The sequence below is a fragment of the Pseudophryne corroboree genome, chromosome 12 (assembly GCF_028390025.1).
Source record: "Pseudophryne corroboree isolate aPseCor3 chromosome 12, aPseCor3.hap2, whole genome shotgun sequence".
Lineage (NCBI taxonomy): Eukaryota > Metazoa > Chordata > Amphibia > Anura > Myobatrachidae > Pseudophryne > Pseudophryne corroboree.
The window spans coordinates 150,474,488-150,498,609 of NC_086455.1; the positions used below are offsets into that span (position 1 = coordinate 150,474,488).

At 49.0% G+C, this 24,122-nt stretch overlaps 1 protein-coding gene across 3 annotated transcripts in view; it reads right to left on the minus strand.

Annotated features, from left to right (window-relative positions):
• The window catches only part of LOC134981045 (myb-related transcription factor, partner of profilin-like), a 39,168-nt gene extending 15,693 nt beyond the window's left edge, over positions 1–23,475 (minus strand). The window contains exons 1-2 of one of the 3 annotated variants that reach the window (XM_063948175.1): positions 23,381–23,475; positions 11,790–12,933 (exon numbers count right to left, since the gene is read on the minus strand). In XM_063948175.1, the coding sequence (XP_063804245.1) occupies positions 11,790–12,441 (652 nt within the window). In that variant the 5' untranslated portion in view covers positions 12,442–12,933; positions 23,381–23,475. The other 2 variants (XM_063948174.1, XM_063948176.1) reach the window with 2 other exon arrangements.
• Positions 23,476–24,122: the final 647 nt, after the last annotated feature.

A 24,122-nucleotide genomic window follows, 5' to 3' on the forward strand; every position in this document is an offset into this window, starting at 1 on the left:
CTTTGCCGTATAATTCTCAATACTTTTGGTATGAGAGGCAGAGGAGGAAACACATACACCGACTGGTACACCCAAGGCGTTACCAGCGCGTCCACAGCTATTGCCTGCGGATCTCTTGACCTGGCGCAATACCTGTCCAGTTTTTTGTTGAGGCGAGACGCCATCATGTCCACCATTGGTCTTTCCCAACGGGTTACCAGCATGTGGAAGACTTCCGGATGAAGTCCCCACTCTCCCGGGTGAAGGTCGTGTCTGCTGAGGAAGTGTGCTTCCCAGTTGTCCACTCCCGGGATGAACACTGCTGACAGTGCTATCACATGATTCTCTGCCCAGCGAAGAATCCTTGCAGCTTCTGCCATTGCACTCCTGCTTCTTGTGCCGCCCTGTCTGTTCACATGGGCGACTGCCGTGATGTTGTCCGACTGGATCAACACCGGTTTTCCTTGAAGCAGAGGTTCTGCCTGGCTTAGAGCATTGTAGATTGCTCTTAGTTCCAGAATGTTTATGTGAAGAGACGTTTCCAGGCTCGTCCACACTCCCTGGAAGTTTCTTCCTTGTGTGACTGCTCCCCAGCCTCTCAGGCTGGCGTCCGTGGTCACCAGGATCCAATCCTGTATGCCGAATCTGCGGCCCTCCAATAGATGAGCACTCTGCAACCACCACAGAAGAGATACCCTTGTCCTTGGAGACAGGGTTATCCGCTGGTGCATCTGAAGATGCGACCCTGACCATTTGTCTAACAGATCCCTCTGGAAAATTCGTGCATGGAATCTGCCGAATGGAATTGCTTCGTAAGAAGCCACCATTTTTCCCAGGACTCTTGTGCATTGATGTACAGACACCTTTCCTGGTTTTAGGAGGTTCCTGACAAGCTCGGACAACTCCTTGGCTTTTTCCTCCGGGAGAAAAACCTTTTTCTGAACCGTGTCCAGAATCATCCCTAGGAACAGCAGACGAGTTGTCGGCATTAACTGGGATTTTGGAATATTCAGAATCCAGCCGTGTTGTTTTAGCACTTCTTGAGACAGTGCTAATCCCCTCTCTAGCTGTTCTCTGGACCTTGCCCTTATTAGGAGATCGTCCAAGTATGGGATAATTAATACGCCTTTTCTTCGAAGAAGAATCATCATCTCGGCCATTACCTTTGTAAAGACCCGAGGTGCCGTGGACAATCCGAACGGCAGCGTCTGAAACTGATAGTGACAGTTTTGTACAACGAACCTGAGGTACCCCTGGTGTGAGGGGTAAATTGGAACGTGGAGGTACGCATCCTTGATGTCCAAGGACACCATAAAGTCCCCTTCTTCCAGGTTCGCTATCACTGCTCTGAGTGACTCCATTTTGAACTTGAACTTCTTTATGTACAGGTTCAAGGACTTCAGATTTAGAATAGGTCTTACCGAGCCGTCCGGCTTCGGTACCACAAATAGAGTGGAATAATACCCCTTTCCCTGTTGTAGAAGAGGTACCTTGACTATCACCTGCTGAGAGTACAGCTTGTGAATGGCTTCCAAAACCGTCTCCCTTTCGGAGGGGGACGTTGGTAAAGCAGACTTCAGGAAACGGCGAGGCGGATCTGTCTCTAGTTCCAACCTGTACCCCTGAGATATTATCTGCAGGATCCAGGGATCTACCTGCGAGTGAGCCCACTGCGCGCTGAAATGCTTGAGACGACCGCCCACCGCCCCCGAGTCCGCTTGAGAAGCCCCAGCGTCATGCTGAGGCTTTTGTAGAAGCGGGGGAGGGCTTCTGTTCCTGGGAAGGAGCTGCCTGTTGGTGTCTCTTCCCCCTTCCTCTGCCTCGTGGCAGATATGAATATCCCTTTGCTCTCTTGTTTTTAAAGGAACGAAAGGACTGCGGTTGAAAAGTCGGTGTCTTTTTCTGTTGGGGAGTAGCTTGAGGTAAAAAGGTGGATTTCCCGGCTGTAGCCGTGGCCACCAAATCTGATAGACCGACTCCAAATAACTCCTCCCCTTTATACGGCAAAACTTCCATATGCCGTTTTGAGTCCGCATCGCCTGACCACTGTCGCGTCCATAAACTTCTTCTGGCCGAAATGGACATAGCACTTACCCGTGATGCCAGTGTGCAGATATCCCTCTGTGCATCACGCATATAAAGAAATGCATCCTTTATTTGCTCTAAAGACAGTAAAACATTGTCCCTATCCAGGGTATCAATATTTTCAATCAGGGACTCTGACCAAACTACTCCAGCACTGCACATCCAGGCTGACGCTATAGCTGGTCGTAGTATAACACCTGTATGTGTGTATATACTTTTTTGGATATTTTCCATCCTCCTATCTGTTGGATCTTTAAGTGCGGCCGTCTCAGGAGAGGGTAACGCCACTTGTTTAGATAAGCGTGTGAGCGCCTTATCCACCCTAGGAGGTGTTTCCCAGCGCGCCCTAACCTCTGACGGGAAAGGGTATAAAGCTAATAACTTCTTTGAAATTAGCATCTTTTTATCGGGGGCAACCCACGCTTCATCACATACATCATTTAGTTCTTCTGATTCAGGAAAAACTATAGGTAGTTTTTTCACACCCCACATAATACCCTGTTTAGTGGTACCAGTAGTATCAGCTAAATGTAACGCCTCCTTCATTGCCAAAATCATATAACGTGTGGCCCTACTGGAAAATACGGTTGATTCGTCACCGTCGCCACTGGAATCAGTGCCTGTGTCTGGGTCTGTGTCGACCGACTGAGGCAAAGGGCGTTTTACAGCCCCTGACGGTGTTTGAGGCGCCTGGACAGGCACTAACTGATTGTCCGGCCGTCTCATGTCGACAAACGACTGCTTTAGCGTGTTGACACTATCCCGTAATTCCATAAATAAAGGCATCCATTCTGGTGTCGACCCCCTAGGAGGTGACATCCCCATATTTGGCAATTGCTCCGCCTCCACACCAATATCGTCCTCGTACATGTCGACACACACGTACCGACACACAACAGACACACAGGGAATGCTCTTAACGAAGACAGGACCCCACTAGCCCTTTGGGGAGACAGAGGGAGAGTTTGCCAGCACACACCAAAAGCGCTATATATGACAGGGATAGCCTTATAATAAGTGCTCCCTGTATAGCTGCTTTTATAATATAATTTTTGCCACTATTTTGCCCCCCCTCTCTTGTTTTACCCTGTTTCTGTAGTGCAGTGCAGGGGAGAGACCTGGGAGCCGTCCTGACCAGCGGAGCTGTGTAAGGAAAATGGCGCTGTGTGCTGAGGAGATAGGCCCCGCCCCTTTTCCGGCGGGCTCGTCTCCCGCTCTTTAGTGTATTCTGGCAGGGGTTAAATATCTCCATATAGCCCCGGAGGCTATATGTGAGGTATTTTTTAGCCAAATAGGTTTTCATTTGCCTCCCAGGGCGCTCCCCTCCCAGCGCCCTGCACCCTCAGTGACTGCCGTGTGAAGTGTGCTGAGAGGAAAATGGCGCACAGCTGCAGTGCTGTGCGCTACCTTTAGAAGACTGAGGAGTCTTCTGCCGCCGATTCTGGACCTCTTCATGTTTCAGCATCTGCAAGGGGGCCGGCGGCGAGGCTCCGGTGACCATCCAGGCTGTACCTGTGATCGTCCCTCTGGAGCTGATGTCCAGTAGCCAAGAAGCCAATCCATCCTGCACGCAGGTGAGTTCACTTCTTCTCCCCTAAGTCCCTCGTTGCAGTGATCCTGTTGCCAGCAGGACTCACTGTAAAATAAAAAACCTAAGCTAAACTTTCTCTAAGCAGCTCTTTAGGAGAGCCACCTAGATTGCACCCTTCTCGGCCGGGCACAAAAATCTAACTGGCTTGGAGGAGGGTCATAGGGGGAGGAGCCAGTGCACACCACCTGATCGGAAAGCTTTACTTTTGTGCCCTGTCTCCTGCGGAGCCGCTATTCCCCATGGTCCTTTCAGGAACCCCAGCATCCACTAGGACGATAGAGAAATATATATTATTATTGTCAATTAATGGGTTAATTAACACTTTCTTCCCAAAACACCAGAATGAATGGGTTGGCGGGCCGCGGGCGGGAGGACAGGACAGCGCAGGACGGGCTGGCGTGAGGGAGCGCGGTGTGACGTGAGCACGTCACACCGCGGCCAGGAACACAGCACAGGGCGGCCAGGAGTACAGCGCAGGACGGGCGTGAGTTCAGCACGTCACACCGCGGCCAGGAACACAGCACAGGGCGGCCAGGAGCACAGCGCAGGACGGGCGTGAGGGAGCACAGTGTGACGTCAGCACGTCACACCGCAAGCAGGAACACAGCACAGGGCGGCCAGGAGGGAACGCGGTGGGACATCAGCACTTCACATTGGGAGCCGCCCGGTGCTGGACGGGGCTGTGTCTCGGCATAGCGACCGTCTATTACCCACAGTAATTTCATTTTTACCCCATTTGGGGTAATTTACCCCTGTTCCCTGACCACTGCGCTATATCTAAGTGAAGGCCACTATATTATTATTTTAGCGTCAGCTATTAACCAAGTGACCTTCTCTATGAAGATGATTTTCTAGAGATCTGTAGTTATTATACCATTAAGTACATAATGTAATAACAGATTGGATTTAAAGCTCAACCACATTTTATAAAATTTACTAAAATAAACTTGCCATCACAAATTAGCACAATTCAATAAACACCAACCACCTATAGATGTGTCCAAATACACCTATCCCCAAATTGTATCCGATAGCCCTGTCCTGTGCACCACACACTCTGGGACTAGGTCACACCATACAGGTTCGGTATGAATTACCGACGGACGGGATGCTGGCTGTCAGTATACCGACAGCGGCATCCCGGCGACGCTGGCAGCGGGGCAAGCGCTAGTAAAGCCCCTTGCGGGTTCGCTGCGCCACACCCATAGAGGGAGAATCACTTACCTCGCCGGTATTCCGGCACCAGCATTGTACCGCTGTGTGGGATCCAGGCGTCGGCATTGTGATCGGCAGTATGTTAACCGCTTCCTCACCATACAGTTCTGTACATTGGGGGTCATTCTGAGATGATCGTAGCTGTCCTAAATTTAGCACAGCTACGATCATTCACACTGACATGCGGGGGGGGGTGCCCAGATCAGGGCTAGCCCCCCCCTCCCCCGCAGAAGTGCAAAGGCATCGCACAGCGGCAATGCCTTTGCACTTCAAGAGTAGCTCCCGGCCAGCGCAGCTTTAGCGCGCTGGCCAGGAGCTACTCATCGCCCCCCGGCCCGCAGCGGCTGCGTGTGACGTCACGCAGCCGCTGCGGCCCGTCCCCTGTTCGGTCCGGCCACGCCTGCGTTGGCCGGACCACTCCCACAAAACGTCTGCCCCCTCCCACCCAGCGGCCGCCTCTGTCTGTCAAACAGGCAGAGGCAATCGCAAACCTGCTATGGCCTTCGGCGCTGGCACAGTAGAGACCCGTTCGCTCGGCTGGGACAAACAGCAGCGAGCAAACGGGTCAGAATGACCCCCGCATCTCAATAGCATCACTAACACGACAAATGTACGATGCACGAGTACCCTGGACACTGGCAATGCTTGCAGCTGCAATGTTCAACCCGGACACTTACCTTGGTAAACAGGCAAGAAACTAAGGACCGATATATGATACATATGCGTCTTTAGGCCACTTCCATTCCGACAAAAATACTAACCCTAAGTGTGCGGGACATTATAGTGACTTTGGATGGAGCTGCGATGCTAAGTGCAGAAATACGTTTGAAAACCTGGAAATCTCTATCTGTGCCAGAGTGTCCGCGTGGTGTCAGACATCTATCAACGTATGACGTAAAAAGGACTGGTGTATGAGGACACATCTATCTATATCATGCGAAATATTTCAGAATTGCTTTATCTATCTCGTTACATCCAGCAACTCAGTCACAAATTTTCAAGGTGATTTTACATAGGTCAAATCTACACAATGTGCTACAAAAGTCACAAAAATAAGATTTTACTTACCGATAAATCTATTTCTCGGAGTCCGTAGTGGATGCTGGGGTTCCTGAAAGGACCATGGGGAATAGCGGCTCCGCAGGAGACAGGGCACAAAAAGTAAAGCTTTTCCGATCAGGTGGTGTGCACTGGCTCCTCCCCCTATGACCCTCCTCCAGACTCCAGTTAGGTACTGTGCCCGGACGAGCGTACACAATAAGGGAGGATTTTGAATCCCGGGTAAGACTCATACCAGCCACACCAATCACACCGTACAACCTGTGATCTAAACCCAGTTAACAGTATGATAACAGCGGAGCCTCTGAAAGATGGCTTCCTTCAACAATAACCCGAATTAGTTAACAATAACTATGTACAATTTATGCAGATAATCCGCACTTGGGATGGGCGCCCAGCATCCACTACGGACTCCGAGAAATAGATTTATCGGTAAGTAAAATCTTATTTTCTCTATCGTCCTAGTGGATGCTGGGGTTCCTGAAAGGACCATGGGGATTATACCAAAGCTCCCAAACGGGCGGGAGAGTGCGGATGACTCTGCAGCACCGAATGAGAGAACTCCAGGTCCTCCTTAGCCAGAGTATCAAATTTGTAAAATTTTACAAACGTGTTCTCCCCTGACCACGTAGCTGCTCGGCAAAGTTGTAATGCCGAGACCCCTCGGGCAGCCGCCCAAGATGAGCCCACCTTCCTTGTGGAATGGGCCTTTACAGATTTAGGCTGTGGCAGGCCTGCCACAGAATGTGCAAGTTGGATTGTGCTACAGATCCAACGAGCAATCGTCTGTTTAGACGCAGGAGCACCCATCTTGTTGGGTGCATACAATATAAACAACGAGTCAGATTTTCTGACTCCAGCTGTCCTTGCAATATATATTTTTAATGCTCTGACAACGTCCAGTAACTTGGAGTCCTCCAAGTCACTTGTAGCCGCAGGCACTACAATAGGCTGGTTCAGATGAAATGCTGACACCACCTTAGGGAGAAAATGCGGACGAGTCCGCAGTTCTGCCCTGTCCGAATGGAAAATCAGATATGGGCTTTTGTAAGATAAAGCTGCCAGTTCTGACACTCTCCTGGCCGAAGCCAGGGCTAGAAGCATGGTTACTTTCCATGTGAGATATTTCAAATCCACCTTTTTTTAGTGGTTCAAACCAATGAGATTTTAGGAAGTCTAAAACCACATTTAGATCCCACGGTGCCACTGGAGGCACCACAGGAGGCTGTATATGCAGCACTCCCTTAACAAAGGTCTGGACTTCAGGGACTGAAGCCAATTCTTTTTGAAAGAAAATCGACAGGGCCGAAATTTGAACCTTAATAGATCCCAATTTGAGACCCATTGACAATCCTGATTGCAGGAAATGTAGGAATCGACCCAGTTGAAATTCCTCCGTCGGAGCACTCCGATCTTCGCACCACGCAACATATTTTCGCCAAATTCGGTGATAATGTTGCACGGTTACTTTCTTCCTTGCTTTAATCAAAGTAGGAATGACTTCTTCCGGCATGCCTTTTTCCTTTAGGATCCGGCGTTCAACCGCCATGCCGTCAAACGCAGCCGCGGTAAGTCTTGAAACAGACAGGGACCCTGCTGAAGCAAGTCCCTCCTTAGAGGTAGAGGCCACGGATCTTCCGTGATCATCTCTTGAAGTTCCGGGTACCAAGTCCTCCTTGGCCAATCCGGAACCACTAGTATCGTTCTTACGCCTCTTTGCCGTATAATTCTCAATACTTTTGGTATGAGAGGCAGAGGAGGAAACACATACACCGACTGGTACACCCAAGGCGTTACCAGCGCGTCCACAGCTATTGCCTGCGGATCTCTTGACCTGGCGCAATACCTGTCCAGTTTTTTGTTGAGGCGAGACGCCATCATGTCCACCATTGGTCTTTCCCAACGGGTTACCAGCATGTGGAAGACTTCTGGATGAAGTCCCCACTCTCCCGGGTGAAGATCGTGTCTGCTGAGGAAGTCTGCTTCCCAGTTGTCCACTCCCGGGATGAACACTGCTGACAGTGCTATCACATGATTCTCTGCCCAGCGAAGAATCCTTGCAGCTTCTGCCATTGCCCTCCTGCTTCTTGTGCCGCCCTGTCTGTTCACATGGGCGACTGCCGTGATGTTGTCCGACTGGATCAATACCGGTTTTCCCTGAAGCAGAGGTTCTGCCTGGTTTAGAGCATTGTATATTGCTCTTAGTTCCAGAATGTTTATGTGAAGAGACGTTTCCAGGCTCGTCCATACTCCCTGGAAGTTTCTTCCTTGTGTGACTGCTCCCCAGCCTCTCAGGCTGGCGTCCGTGGTCACCAGGATCCAATCCTGTATGCCGAATCTGCGGCCCTCCAATAGATGAGCACTCTGCAACCACCACAGAAGAGACACCCTTGTCCTTGGAGACAGGGTTATCCGTAGGTGCATCTGAAGATGCGACCCTGACCATTTGTCCAACAGATCCCTTTGGAAAATTCTTGCGTGGAATCTGCCGAATGGAATCGCTTCGTAAGAAGCCACCATTTTTCCCAGGACTCTTGTGCATTGATGTACAGACACCTTTCCTGGTTTTAGGAGGTTCCTGACAAGCTCGGATAACTCCTTGGCTTTTTCCTCCGGGAGAAAAACCTTTTTCTGAACCGTGTCCAGAATCATCCCTAGGAACAGCAGACGAGTTGTCGGCATTAACTGGGATTTTGGAATATTCAGAATCCACCCGTGCTGTTTTAGCACTTCTTGAGACAGTGCTAATCCCATCTCTAGCTGTTCTCTGGACCTCGCCCTTATTAGGAGATCGTCCAAGTATGGGATAATTAATACGCCTTTTCTTCGAAGAAGAATCATCATCTCGGCCATTACCTTTGTAAAGATCCGAGGTGCCGTGGACAATCCGAACGGCAGCGTCTGAAACTGATAGTGACAGTTTTGTACAACGAACCTGAGGTACCCCTGGTGTGAGGGGTAAATTGGAACGTGGAGATACGCATCCTTGATGTCCAAGGATACCATAAAGTCCCCCTCTTCCAGGTTCGCTATCACTGCTCTGAGTGACTCCATTTTGAACTTGAACTTCTTTATGTACAGGTTCAAGGACTTCAGATTTAGAATAGGCCTTACCGAGCCATCCGGCTTCGGTACCACAAAAAGAGTGGAATAATACCCCTTCCCTTGTTGCAGAAGAGGTACCTTGACTATCACCTGCTGAGAGTACAGCTTGTGAATGGCTTCCAACACCGTCTCCCTTTCGGAGGGGGACGCTGGTAAAGCAGACTTCAGGAAACGGCGAGGTGGATCTGTCTCTAATTCCAACCTGTATCCCTGAGATATTATCTGCAGGATCCAGGGATCTACTTGCGAGTGAGCCCACTGCGCGCTGTAATTTTTTAGACGACCGCCCACCGTCCCCGAGTCCGCTTGAGAAGCCCCAGCGTCATGCTGAGGCTTTTGTAGAAGCCGGGGAGGGCTTCTGATCCTGGGAAGGAGCTGCGTGTTGCTGTCTCTTCCCTCGACCTTTGCCTCGTGGCAAATATGAATAGCCCTTTGCTCTCTTATTTTTAAAGGAACGAAAGGGCTGCGGTTGAAAAGTCGGTGCCTTTTTCTGTTGGGGAGTGACTTGAGGTAGAAAGGTGGATTTCCCGGCTGTAGCCGTGGCCACCAAATCTGATAGACCGACTCCAAATAACTCCTCCCCCTTATACGGCAAAACTTCCATATGCCGTTTTGAATCCGCATCGCCTGTCCACTGTCGCGTCCATAAAGCTCTTCTGGCCGAAATGGACATAGCACTTACCCGTGATGCCAGTGTGCATATATCCCTCTGTGCATCACGCATATAAAGAAACGCATCCTTTATTTGTTCTAACGACAGTACAATATTGTCCCTGTCCAGGGTATCAATATTTTCAATCAGGGACTCTGACCAAACTACCCCCGCACTGCCCATCCAGGCAGTTGCTACAGCTGGTCGTAGTATAACACCTGCATGTGTGTATATACTTTTTTGGATATTTTCCATCCTCCTATCTGATGGATCTTTAAGTGCGGCCGTCTCAGGAGAGGGTAACGCCACTTGTTTAGATAAGCGTGTTAGCGCCTTGTCCACCCTAGGAGGTGTTTCCCAGCGCTCCCTAACCTCTGGCGGGAAAGGGTATAATGCCAATAATTTCTTTGAAATTATCAGCTTTTTATCAGGGGTAACCCACGCTTCATTACACACGTCATTTAGTTCTTCTGATTCAGGAAAAACTATAGGTAGTTTTTTCATACCCCACATAATACCCTGTTTAGTGGTACCTGTAGTATCAGCTAAATGTAACGCCTCCTTCATTGCCAAAATCATATAACGTGTGGCCCTACTGGAAAATACGGTTGATTCGTCACCGTCACCACTGGAATCATCGCCTGTGTCTGGGTCTGTGTCGACCGACTGAGGCAAAGGGCGTTTCACAGCCCCTGACGGTGTTTGAGTCGCCTGGACAGGCACTAATTGATTGTCCGGCCGTCTCATGTCGTCAAACGACTGCTTTAGCGTGTTGACACTATCCCGTAGTTCCATAAATAAAGGCATCCATTCTGGTGTCGACCCCCTAGGAGGTGACATCCCCATATTTGGCAATTGCTCCGCCTCCACACCAATATCGTCCTCATACATGTCGACACACACGTACCGACACACAGCAGACACACAGGGAATGCTCCTAATGAAGACAGGACCCACTAGCCCTTTGGGGAGACAGAGGGAGAGTTTGCCAGCACACACCAAAAGCGCTATATATATATCAGGGATAGCCTTATAATAAGTGCTCCCCTATAGCTGCTTTGTTATATAAAAATATCGCCATAAATTTGCCCCCCCTCTCTGTTTTACCCTGTTTCTGTAGTGCAGTGCAGGGGAGAGACCTGGGAGCCGTCCTGACCAGCGGAGCTGTGAGAGGAAATGGCGCCGTGTGCTGAGGAGATAGGCCCCGCCCCTTTTCCGGCGGGCTCGTCTCCCGCTATTTTGAGAAATCAGGCAGGGGTTAAATATCTCCATATAGCCTCTAGGGCTATATGTGAGGTATTTTTAGCCTTTATAGGTACTCATTTTGCCTCCCAGGGCGCCCCCCTCCCAGCGCCCTGCACCCTCAGTGACTGCCGTGTGAAGTGTGCTGAGAGGAAAATGGCGCACAGCTGCAGTGCTGTGCGCTACCTTTAGAAGACTGCAGGAGTCTTCAGCCGCCGATTCTGGACCTCTTCTGTCTTCAGCATCTGCAAGGGGGCCGGCGGCGCGGCTCCGGTGACCATCCAGGCTGTACCTGTGATCGTCCCTCTGGAGCTTGATGTCCAGTAGCCAAGAAGCCAATCCATCCTGCACGCAGGTGAGTTGACTCCTTCTCCCCTCAGTCCCTCGCTGCAGTGATCCTGTTGCCAGCAGGAATCACTGTAACATAAAAAAACCTAGCTAAACTTTCTCTAAGCAGCTCTTTAGGAGAGCCACCTAGATTGCACCCTTCTCGGCCGGGCACAAAAATCTAACTGGAGTCTGGAGGAGGGTCATAGGGGGAGGAGCCAGTGCACACCACCTGATCGGAAAAGCTTTACTTTTTGTGCCCTGTCTCCTGCGGAGCCGCTATTCCCCATGGTCCTTTCAGGAACCCCAGCATCCACTAGGACGATAGAGAAATACCATTGGCGGAATGTACTGGAGTCGCCGGAGGTGCAGGATGCCGGCCAATCTCTGATGTCTTTTTAAAGGGGCAATGACTTACAAGGCATGGTTGTCCGCATCTCCGGCCACCTTGGACCTCACTACATTCCGCCCCATGTTTCGGTAAAGTGCAGTGAGATTAATACGGTTACGTGATGAAACAAATGATATGCATACCTGGACAGTCATACGTGTAAGGGTCAGCAGAATCGATGAGACCTGGAATACCTTCACCAAGCGGACATATAATGGCCTTTATTTTCTCCTCCCAATCAGTGTAGTAGACATTCAGGGCAGGACCTGTTGTGGTATGCTGCCAGTGCTTGCTCATTTTAGCTCTCACAAAACGCTTGCAATCTGTAAATCTCTTCTTGCAAGTGTCCATATTGCGTACACTCACTCCAAGACAATTTATGGACTCCAAAATGCCACGCCAGATCCGTTTCTTCTCCGAGCTTGAAGTCCTTGTTGCATCATCCCCATAGAGTTTGGGATAATTTTCCAGTACTTTAGTGACTAACACATCATTCTCCTCTTCTGTGAACTTGATGTTCCTCATCCTGTCCCTGCACAAGATTCTGCTACTGGGTCCCTGCCCAGGATCGGTGTAGGAGTTGGAGCTCCTGGGCCAAGCCTGGCGGATAATTCTGGATCTCTGCCTCCTCCTACGGTACCAATTTGTTCTTTCCTTAACGCCGCTATTCCACAACGGTTCTACTACTAATCTATCATGTGACGGCAAAACAGTACCATCCATAACATTATTCTGCACTTCCAGTCCACAAATTCTCCTCTGTTCCACACCTAGATGATTCCATTCCTCTGTCATGATTATTACTTGACAGATACATAAACTAACAAGTTACATTGTCACAAAAAGTATATGCTATGAATATACATTAACATGAACAGGTAACTGTTACACGCAACTTCTAATAGACACAGTGTGGCAAAAAAACTATAAAGAAATTAACTATGTAGCTCACACGAGGTGTCATAACTACTTAACCATTTACTATGTCTTCATATTAATTGAGCCCACTCTTCTACGTCAATATATAGAGCATGCCCATACAGTGGTAGCTTCTAGTGTGAATCTAAACTGTTTGTACTGTTTGTCCTGCTTGTCTGTTTGTACTGTTCCAAAATCTTTAGAGACTTGTCGATAGTTTCTTGAGATAATTAGGTCCACATAAAATAGCTGCCGTAACTTCTGTCATAACGAACTGTAAATACCTAAGCGAATGTTCGTCAAGAAAACAAAACTAAAAAAAAATGATTTGATGGAAAATGCATGTCCAGCGTGGAGTCGGTTTATTATCTGTGTAGAGAAAAACAGAAACTGAGATGCTGAAAAAGCAAAAACAAAAGTCAATGAACAGAAATTGTACCTGAAAACGACAGATGTGTACGCATACACCCAGCGTTAATACGCTATGCGGCGCAAAAACGCCTTGCTCGAGTGTGCCGTGCCGAGCGGTGTAGCATTTTTTATTTGCATCATAGGCTGGGTACATTCTAGGTCGACTGATCGTCCATCCAACCGGTCCGTCGACCTGTAGATGGGTAAAGTGTATACATACTGTATGCACACTTATCAATTGTCGGACCGATGTGTTGTGCCTGACATTATAACTGGATGGGCATTTACGTGTGCCTGCTCAGTTGTGCCGTCAGTCACCGGCAGCCTCTGCAGCTCAATGCGCCAATATATCTGTAGACATATCCGCCACTGACTGTGCTGCAGGGCCGTGTGGTATGCACAGTGTGTGAACGTCGCTCACATACATATTGAGGGTGCACACCCATGATATATCGTTCAATGGATTAGCCGATGTATTGGCCAGTATGTACCCAGCCTTAGTGACAATCAGATGCAACAAAACCACTTCAGATTGCACTAATTAACTTGATATGCGACACTTGCATATCTGTGTGCTGAATCTGTATATGACTGGAACAAGGTTTTAGAAAACAGCAGCAGCCGCTGCATTGTAGCACTTCATACACAGATTCAGAATAAGTCACATACAGTTATACATTTGTTGCATATCAAATTAATTCAGGACAGTCCCATGAAGCGGTTTTGTGTCACTGCATTGTGATTAAGCTGCACATTTAATAAATTGGGATTTTTGTTTACTTACCGTAAAATCTCTTTCTCTGAGTCCATCTGGGGGACGCTGCGCCGTTACTTGTGGGTTAGAGGTGTGTGGTAGTGGAGTTTGGCACAGAATCTATCTAAAGCTGACTCCTCCCCCCTCTAACCCCTCCCATCTCCTTCCTGCTCAGCCATATTCAGTTAACGTTTAGCCAAGCCAAAGGAGATAGACCAGAATAAAAAAATTAACCAATTAAACCAGACAAACTATGGGAGGGATCGCAGCGTCCCCCAGATGGACTCAGAGAAAGAGATTTTACGGTAAGTAAACAAAAATCCCAATTTCTCTGTCCTCCATCTGGGGGACGCTGCGCCGTTACTTGTGGGATTTCCCAAAGCAAGCTAATGAGAGGAGGGAGACGGTGACGGCATAGCCGTCTTCAATATACGACGCCCAACAGAGGCAGTCTCCAAACCAAAAGTATGAAAACGATAAAACTTTGTGAAAGTATGAACTGACGACCAGGTCGCTGCTCTGCACAGCTGCTCAACAGATGCACCACCGCGAACAGCCCAAGAAGCTCCAACAGCTCTAGTCGAATGAGCCCTAATTGAGTCAGGAACCGAAACATGAGAAGACAGGTAAGCCTGTCTTATGGCCGAAGTTATCCAACGGGCCACAGTATTTTTGGAGGCCGGCCAACCTCGTTTTGGAACATCAATTAAAACCAGTAAGTTATCCGTGCGACGGAATGACTCTGTGCGAGACAAATAGATACGTAAGGCTCGAACCACATCCAGAAGAGCCAAATGAGAGTCCTCCCCAGAAGAAGATGTCGGAGTAAAGGCAGGAAGTACAATGTCCTGATTTAAATGGAATGCTGAAACAACCTTTGGAAGGAAAGAAGGTTTAGTCCGTAGAACCACCCGGTTCTCATGAAACACTAACAAGGGGGGTCTGCAAGAAAGGGCCGCCAACTCAGATACTCGTCTAGCTGAGGCAATAGCCAACAGAAAAACAACTTTCTGTGTCAGATAACGGAGTTCAACTGATTCTAAAGGTTCAAATGGAGAGGTCTGAAGAGCCGTAAGGACCAAGTTTAAATCCCAGGGAGGAACCGGAGGGACAAAAGGTGGTTGAATCCGAAGTACTCCCTGCAGGAATGTTTGAACCTCTGGAATATTTGCTAGTTTCTTCTGAAAAAGAACCGATAAAGCTGAAACCTGACCCTTTAGTGAAGAAAGCTTTAGGCCCTTGTCGAGACCCTCCTGAAGGAAAGAGAGTAGGCGAGGTAGTCTAAACAAATGCGGAGTCAGTCTCCGTTTTTCGCACCATGCAATGTAAATACGCCATATTCTATGGTAAATGCCTGAGGTCACCGGTTTCCTAGCTCGAATCATCGTCTGGACAACCGATCGAGAAAGACCTTTTGCCTTCAAAATCTTGGATTCAAGAGCCAAGCCGTCAAAGCCATCCGATGTAAATCTGGGTGGCGACAAGGTCCTTGAAGAAGCAGATCTGGTCGCAGAGGTAGACGAAAGGGATCTCCGACTACCATACTGCGCAGAAGAGTGTACCACTGTCGACGCGGCCAATCTGGAGTCACTAGAATCACTGCGAGACCCTCTCGCCGAATGCGTTGGAGTAGACGCGGAATCAGTGGGATTGGCGGAAACACATATCCCAGTTGAAACTGCCATGGGGCAGTAAGAGCATCGATCAGGATTGCCTGTGGATCCTGAGTCCTTGCTCCGTAGTGAGGAAGTTTCGCGTTGAGGCGAGACGCCATCAGGTCTATGTCTGGCATTCCCCATCGATCCACTAGAGAGAGAAACACTTCCTGATGAAGTTCCCATTCCCCCGGATGAATCGTGTGACGACTCAAAAAGTCTGCTTCCCAGTTTGAGACTCCTGGAATGTGGATCGCGGAGATCACCGGAACCCAGCGTTCCGCCCACGCGAGGATCTGAGCGACCTCTCTCATTGTGGACCAACTGCGAGTTCCTCCCTGTTTGTTGATGTAAGCCACTGCGGTGGCATTGTCGGACTGCACCCGAACTGGTTGACCCTGCACCATGGTTTGAATGCGAATGAGTGCATACCGAATCGCCCTTAGTTCCAGAATGCTGATTTGCAATTTTGACTCCTGATTGCTCCAGCGTCCCTGGAAGTGATGAGTCTGGAAAACTGCCCCCCAACCACTGAGGCTTGCGTCCGTGGTGACCATCATCCAAGACCATATTGTGAACGGTGCACCCTTTTTCAAATTGTGACTGTGAAGCCACCAGTGAAGAGACTGACGAGTCTTTATCGACAAGCGGATCAACTGCAATTCGAGCCGAGGTTCCGTCCGAGTCCAACAGTTGAGAATCTGCGTTTGAAGAGGACGGGCATGAAATCTGGCATATGGAACTGCCTCGAAGGAGGATACCATTTTGCCCAACACCTGCATACATCTGAGGACCGACACTACTGGTAAGTGTAACAGGGTTCGGATTCTCGACTGCAGATCCTGAATCTTGTCCGCAGGAAGAAACACCTTCTGGCTGTTGGTGTCGAATAAAAGTCCCAGAAAAATCATCTTCTGAGAAGGGAGTAGAGATGACTTTGGAAAGTTGATTATCCACCCGAACGACTGTAGAGTCTCCATTGTTAACTGCAGGTTCTGAGTGAGAATCTCCGCTGACGGTGCCTTGACCAACAGGTCGTCCAAATATGGAGTGATGTTGACCCTTTGGCAACGAAGAACTGCGACTACATGGCCTAAGACCTCTGTAAAAACTCGGGGAGCCGTAGAAAGACCAAAGGGAAGAGCTTGAAACTGAAAATGCTCCGGCCCGATTGCAAATCTCAGCAGAGACTGATGTCCTATCCAAATCGGGACATGTAAGTAGGCGTCTTTTATGTCTATTGAAGCCAAATATTCCCCTGGCTCCATGGCGGCGATAATTGAGCGAATGGATTCCATCTTGAATTTTTGGGTTGAGAGATACGGGTTGAGAGCCTTCAGATTCAGAATGGGCCGAAACGAACCATCCGGCTTGTCCACAAGAAAAAGACCTGAGTAAAACCCCCGCCCCCTTTGATGAGAGGGAATCGGAATGATTACTCCATTTTGTAAGAGGGTTGTGATTGCCTGAAGAAGAGCTTGCCGTCTGGAGGGATCGTCTGGGAGAGGTGTTATGAATAGTCGGGTTGGGACCGTCTCTTCGAAATCCAACATATATCCTCTGGAAATGACCCCCATTACCCACCGATCCGGTTTCGATAGGAGCCACACTTCCCTGAACTGAAGTAACCGGGCCCCGACCTTCATTGATCCCTCCAGGGGACCTGAGACGTCATGCCTCAGGTTTGTCGGCAGGCTTACTGGCCGGTCTGCGAATAGCCTGAGATCCTCTTCCTCTGAGAGAGCCCCTTCTTGGGAATCTGGAGGAAGCACGAAAGGATTGGAAGTTACCTCTGCCCTGCGTACGAAAGGACCGAAACCTTGTAGGTTTTGGTTTGTGAGGTGCAGATGGAAGGAAAGGGCTCTGAAATAATCTTCTTTAACTCTGATCCAAAAAGGAACTCACCTTCAAAAAGGCACAGCCGTCAATGTTTGCTTTGAGTCAGAATCAGCATTCCAAACTCTAAGCCACAAAGAGCGTCTTGCAGATACTGTCAAGGCTGAAACCCGGGTCTGTAGCGCAACCGAATCCAACAAGGCTTCACCCACATAAGCGAGTGCCTCCGAAATCTGTTCCGCTACGTGAATGGCTTCCGACGGATCATCCGACTGCATTCCCGATACCACCTGTGCAAGCCATTCATCCACGGCCTTAAGTACCCAGGCACTCGCCAGTACTGGACGGAGAGAAACACCTGATAAAGAAAACATAGATTTTAGTAATGCTTCAATCTTTCTATCGGTAGCGTCTTTTAAGGTCACAGACTGTACCGACGGAATAACCGTAGCTTTTGCTAGATGTGAAATAGGAGCATCTACCTTAGGGGCCGTCTCCCAAAATTTCGTATCCTCCTCTGTAAAAGGATATAGAAATTTTAACTTTTTAGGCGCCTGAAAACGAGAATCCGGTTTAAGCCAGGGTTCTTTTAAAATATCCGCAAAGTGAGAATAAGAAGGGAAGGCCGTAACCTGTCTCTTTTGTCGTTTGAAGTAGGGGGAAGGAGTTTCCTCTACCACCGTGTCCTGAATATTAAGAGTCTGACGAATGGCTTCTATTAACAATCTAACACCTGAACTAGTAGAAGGTTCCTCATCTTCCCAAGCCGAAACTTCATCCCATTCAGGATCTACCTCCCCCTCCTCCAATGGAGATGCCAGGGTGTCCGCCTCCTCACCTGGAAACGCTATAGCGGGTGACGGCTGCGATCGCTTAGTAGCAGTCGAACTGCTGGCAGCATTTACAAACTTATTCAAAGATTGAGTTAAATCAGTGAGGCACCTTCCCATATTTTGGGCCCATAAAGGCTCCACCTGAGTCCGAGCAGATTCAGTCTCCCTAGATTGACGCAAATCTGAAATGGCGTCCACCATGTTTTTAACCCATGGGGGCATCGGCTGATCTGCGGAACCTCCCTGCTGATCTGTCACTGATGCACCAGAGCATGAAGCGCATAAGGTACCTGCGTCAGAACTACCTTTAGCCAGCTTTGAGCCACACTGAGAGCAGGAAAAATAAACTACCGAGGCCGTTTTTCCCTTTGTAGGTCTGTCCGGTTTACTAGTCACTTTTTCCATTCTGAAGGTATACACTAAAATAAAATCACCCTAAACCTTCTGACTAATGAGCTGTGTTAACAATCTACATTAAGGATAGAGTGGGACCTAATCCAGGATAACTGAGTGCAAGTCAGAGACTCTCCTTATTAGTGGATTCCAATATGGCCTGTAATCCCCCCCTTGATCAGCCCCCTCTATACTTGCGGTTATGTTAAAATTCTCCCCCTGGCAGGCTCCGTGTGTGAAGCGCACAGCGTCCCCCTGTCTCCGTGCAGAAGAAGATGGCGTCAGGCAGATTGGCGCGCGGGCAGAGCAGGGCGGGAAGCCGTCCCTGCACTGCTGACGTAACCCCGCGCTGAAACCGGAAGTTCGGGCAGCCGCGCGCCGCTACTCACAGCGTCCGCGGCGGCTTCTAGCTGGTCCCGGGAGGTCAGAAGACTCTCCCGGACCAGTCTGCCATCTGTCCCCACAACCCTCCAGGTCTCTCACTGCGGTTGTAGGGGAGAAATCTCCGGCGCCGCTCCCGCTGGCGGCCGGGGGGGGGGGGGGGGGGCTCGGCTCGGCTGGCGTGCATATTTAAATAAATGAATGAAATAAATGAAATAAATAGGGACAGCCCAATACTGTCGGTGACAGATTGTGGCTGTCCGGTACCTTTCTTCTGTCGTCGTTAATGTACAAAGGCCCCAGTGACCCAGGTATGGTGGCCTTTCTAGACAGCATCCTCGAGTGGAATATTAGTCCACTCCATCAATACCTGTCACCCGTAAACAGGGACTAGGCATCCTGTAAACAACAAACAAAAAAAAAAAAAAAAATCTAGGAGAAATAAAAACTGTGTCTGTACTCCACAGGCACAAAATAAAAACTGAATATGGCTGAGCAGGAAGGAGATGGGAGGGGTTAGAGGGGGGAGGAGTCAGCTTTAGATAGATTCTGTGCCAAACTCCACTACCACACACCTCTAACCCACAAGTAACGGCGCAGCGTCCCCCAGATGGAGGACAGAGAAAAAGAAACTGAACACAGACACTCAGTGTAAGCCAACTCGAACAGGGTATGATGGATCGAGAAAGCAGTCATTGGTGCAACTGCAGCAATAGTGTATGAGGACACATCTGTGTGGAAGAGAACAATCTGATGTAATTCAAGCTATACTAGTCTAATTCAGAAATAGATGCAAAATGCATATACTGTACGTGCAGGCTTGGACTGGCCCACAGGGGTACAGGGGAAACCACCGGTGGGCCCCAATGCCTGGGGGCCCCACTTCCTGCTCTAAAGATCAGGTTCCAGACTGTGCACTTGAATGAAACATTATACATAGGTTACCTTATACTTGACTATGGTGTATTTTCGGGCGTGGATTACTGCATCGACAGGTTCTAGGTCGACAATGTTTCAGTTGACCACTATAGGTCGACAGGGTTGTAAAGTCGACAGGGGTTCTAGGTCGACATGGTCTAGGTTGACAGTTTCAAAAGGTCGACAGTTTTTCATGTTTTTTTGGTGTCGTTTTCTCCGTACACTGACCAGGAAGTCCAATTAGTGCACCGTGTCCCGCTTCGGACAAAGTGCCTCGCTCCATTAACGATCCACGTGGACTACGATTGGAACTGTAAGTATGAAAAAGTTCAACAACAAAAAGAACAAAAAAATTTGGAAAAACTCATGTCGACCTTTTGACCTGTCGACCTAGATGTCGACCTAGTAACCATGTCAACCTAAACATTGTCGACCTAGACAGTGTCGACCTTAAGACCGGATCCTGTATTTTCTACAGTGCATTGCTGTTATTACTCTGGTACATTATCATGCATGCAGCAGACGAATTTACTGTATATATTTATGAAGGGGCCCAGACGTTACACTCTCTAATGGTTAGTCAGACCAATGAGGTGGCAGGCCACACCCCCTCTGCAGACTGACCACACCCCTAAACATGGGCCCCTACCACTGGATTCCCCCGGTGGGCCCTACATGCCCCAGTCTGACACTGTGTACGTGTCAGCCGGAGCCATGTTGTCAGTTTATGACAGGCAATAAACTAAACTGAATTCCAGAATCACTGCCATGTTATCTTTATTATTGACTCAAAGGTCAGTTGTCTGTGTACATCGCTCATCCCAACCCTAATCTCCCTCTCCCCCGCTATCGTTCCGTCATTATTCACACAGGCAGACGTTACCCTTTTTGCAAAAAATAAAATAAACGATGACTCAAATTCTCTCACATTACAATACTATCAGTCAATTCCTTTCCCCCTTTAAGCTTCATCAGTAGCCTGCCAACACGTGCCTCATGTACTTCAGTTCCATACACAACCTACAGGACGCCACAGAGACCCTTTTCCACTGGCTTAGAAACCAGGGTTATGGCTGTGTCAGCCCGGGCTGCAGGTCACTGGAAATGGCTCCCACAAAAAGATCCTGGGTCAAGTGAGCCGCCATTTCTTCCAGGGTAGCTAGAAGGGTCAGACCTGGTAGTTTGGTGGAAAAGGGAATAATTAAGTGGCCGATGATTTGATCACTGGTACATTTAAACACCACTACCCGCTTACTATTGCTCCTGGTAGATTGGACACCATTGACCGTGCAGCTCTCATATAAATGCTGCATTCCATAGGTTTTAAGGACGTGTTCTTATCCTGGTTCTCGTCGTACCAGTCAAACTCATCTATCAGTGTATTTCTGGGTGCAAAGAGTAAGGGGGAGGGGTGCCTGAGCTTGACGGGAAGCATGATCTTGCCCACCGATATGGCGCAGGACGTGCATCTTTCAGTGCATGATGCTGAGGATATTTTATTATGACACCTGACATGGAACGTCCATGGGGTATATTCAATAACTGTCGGAAGCTGCCGTCTTGTCGGAAAGACGGCAGCTTCCGACAGGTTTAGGTCGGAAGCGGTTCCGACCTATTCATTAGGGCCCCGTTTATTCCGACAAGTCGGGAAACCCGACTTGTCAGAATGCACGCTGATCGGCGGCTGCAGCCGCCAATCAGCATGCATTGTCGGAAGCGGGGCCAAACCGGACAGGTTTTAGCCCCGTTTCCGACAATCTCAATCCGACTTTAAAAAAAGTCGGATTGAGATGAGGTAAACTGAGAGCAGGAGACGGAAGAGGGGGGGGGGGGGGGGGGGGCAGCAGCGGGTAGAGCAGGAACCCAGCGGCAGGGTCCACTCGGATCCAGCAAGCGAGTTTACAGCTAGCTATACACCAATCAGCATGCTGAAAGCCATTCACTGTCCGGCTGCAGGCTGGGAGGCAGGTAGAGAATGCAGCCTGGCTGCTCTGATTGTGTGACCACCACCCTCTCCTGCTCGGAGGCCCCTAGAAATGCGGGCCCTATGCAGCTGCCCAGTGTGCCTATACGGTAACATGGCCTTGAGTTCATCTCTCTCCACTTTAGCCATTTATAAGCTTTAATAAATCTCCCTCTTAATATCTTCTTTATGGATGACACAGAAACTTAGGAAGCAGCAACAGATCACTATCGCCACCATCGGTTGCAGCATCGGCCATCTGAGTAACCCTAAAGGTACTCACAATGGCTGGCGCATCTCTACTGCCAAGGCCAGTAAACCTGCATCGGCAGACACAGGGCACTTCCACTAAAACGGAGACGACACGCCGTCATTTTGGGAATCATTCACCATCGCCGCTTCCTCCCCGCCCCCCAAAACGGCCACAGCTAGGGGGACACTGCGAGCGATCTCGCAGAATGAGATCTGCGCATATCCTGTGCACGTGCAGACCACAACCATCGGAGATGTATGCAAACCATCGGGATTGCATACGTCTGTGAATACGGCCCACAGCTGGCAAACACCACTAGTGTGAATGGCCGACTATAATCCGTGGAATATAAAAAAAAAAAATAAAGAGTAGCTGTAACTTTATGGTTGGTTCTAAATCGGAGTGGGAGAAGGGACCTTCTGACGTCACCAGGGGAGGAGACACGTCACCAGGGGGAGGAGCTACATCAGAAGAGGGTACCCGAAAAGTACCCTCGCTCACCTCGGTCCGCTCGCCACCTGATAACTAAAGGTAATAGTTGGGCTGATGCTAGATCCAAGTGGCCTAAGGGACCTTTTCCACCAGGGGGAGGAGCCACGACACAGGGAGGAGCCAGGCCAGCGTGATAGTTCCTCTACTATCCACGCCACCAACTATTACCTTTAGTAATTAGGTGGCGAGGGAAGCGGAGTGGAGCGAGCCACCGAGTCCGAAGCGTGGCGAGCCCGCAAGGGTACTTTTTGGGTACCCTGTTCGGCTGTAGCTCCTCCCCCTGGTGACGTGTCTCCTCCCCTAGGTACGTCAGAAGGTCCCTTCTCCCACTCCGATATAGAATCAACCGTAATAGTTGGTGGCGTGGATAGCAGAGGAACTATCCCGCTAGCCTAGCTCCTCCCCTTGTGTCGTGGCTCCTTCCCCTGACGTAAAAGGTCCCTTAGGCCACTTTAATCTAGCATCTACCGTAACTTTATAGCATGTTTAAACGTCATAATGGTCATCTAACTGCATGGAACATACAGTAATTAGTAAAAAAGGGCTAAAAGGTGGATATAAACTGTGTGGCATATAACCCATTGTATACAGAACAAGCAAAACCAGCATTAGGAAATTATTAACCCATTCTCCACTACATAGTAAATAAAAACCCTGATTTTGGGCATTTAAACCCCCCAGACACCATAACACCCCCCACCCAGTACTATATGCACTTTTATCTGGATTAGGATAATCTTGAGTAATGACAATCAGATCAGTAACGTGACCCGAGACTCAGAAGAGAGGACAAGACAGAGTTAAAGCTTACTACACCTCTGGAACGCCTTCTCCTCTCTCCCCCACCCCGCCACTTCTAGGATATCCGCATAATAATTAAAAACATCATTCGGCGATGGGTTTAAAAAGTTAAAAAATCACCCCTACCTCCCCAGCTGGCCCCTTTGTCTGACACAACCTCGGTAGGCGGAGGGCTTAACCGGCCAATCCAAACTATAATGCAATGGATTCTGGGAAATGTAGTCCTGTGGCAACAGTTTGTTTCGCAGAGATTAGAACGAGAGACTACATGTCCCGGCAGGCATTGCAGTAAGCTGGTCTCACGTGGTTAGTACCAGCGCGCTGAATTTCTTTATGGTACGGTTATCTTTAGAGCAGCGGCGGTTGGCGTTCTATTAAAGGAGCTGTGCTACTCTGCCCCCTGTCGTTCTGTTGTGTTACTGCAACTAAATTGTTCTGGATTCTTGGAACAGACCGCGCATGTAGTAAAAAGTATTTAGTACCATACCTTTGCTGCTTTGCATGTCAAATACTAGCAATTTATTACTGAAATTTTAAACATAGTCTACGTCAGAGGCTCACAAACTGGGTGACACAAGGCTCTTGCTGGGGTGCCTCAGGTTGGTCGTCCAGGACCAAATCAAAATATTTATGTTCAAAATAATAGGCAAAATCAGTGCTTGTGTCTGCCAATCAGAAATCATGTGGAAAACCAAAAGCACAAGTTCACACCACCACGGATCTGGCCCTGCCGGTTTCTTCCGAATGGCAAAAAGCCGGACAAAGTTTGTCCGGCTTTTTGCCATCCGGGAGAAACCGGCCAGTGTGTTACAGCCCTAACGGTGACTGCTAGACAAAATTTACTTCATTTAAATAGGATTTTAATTAC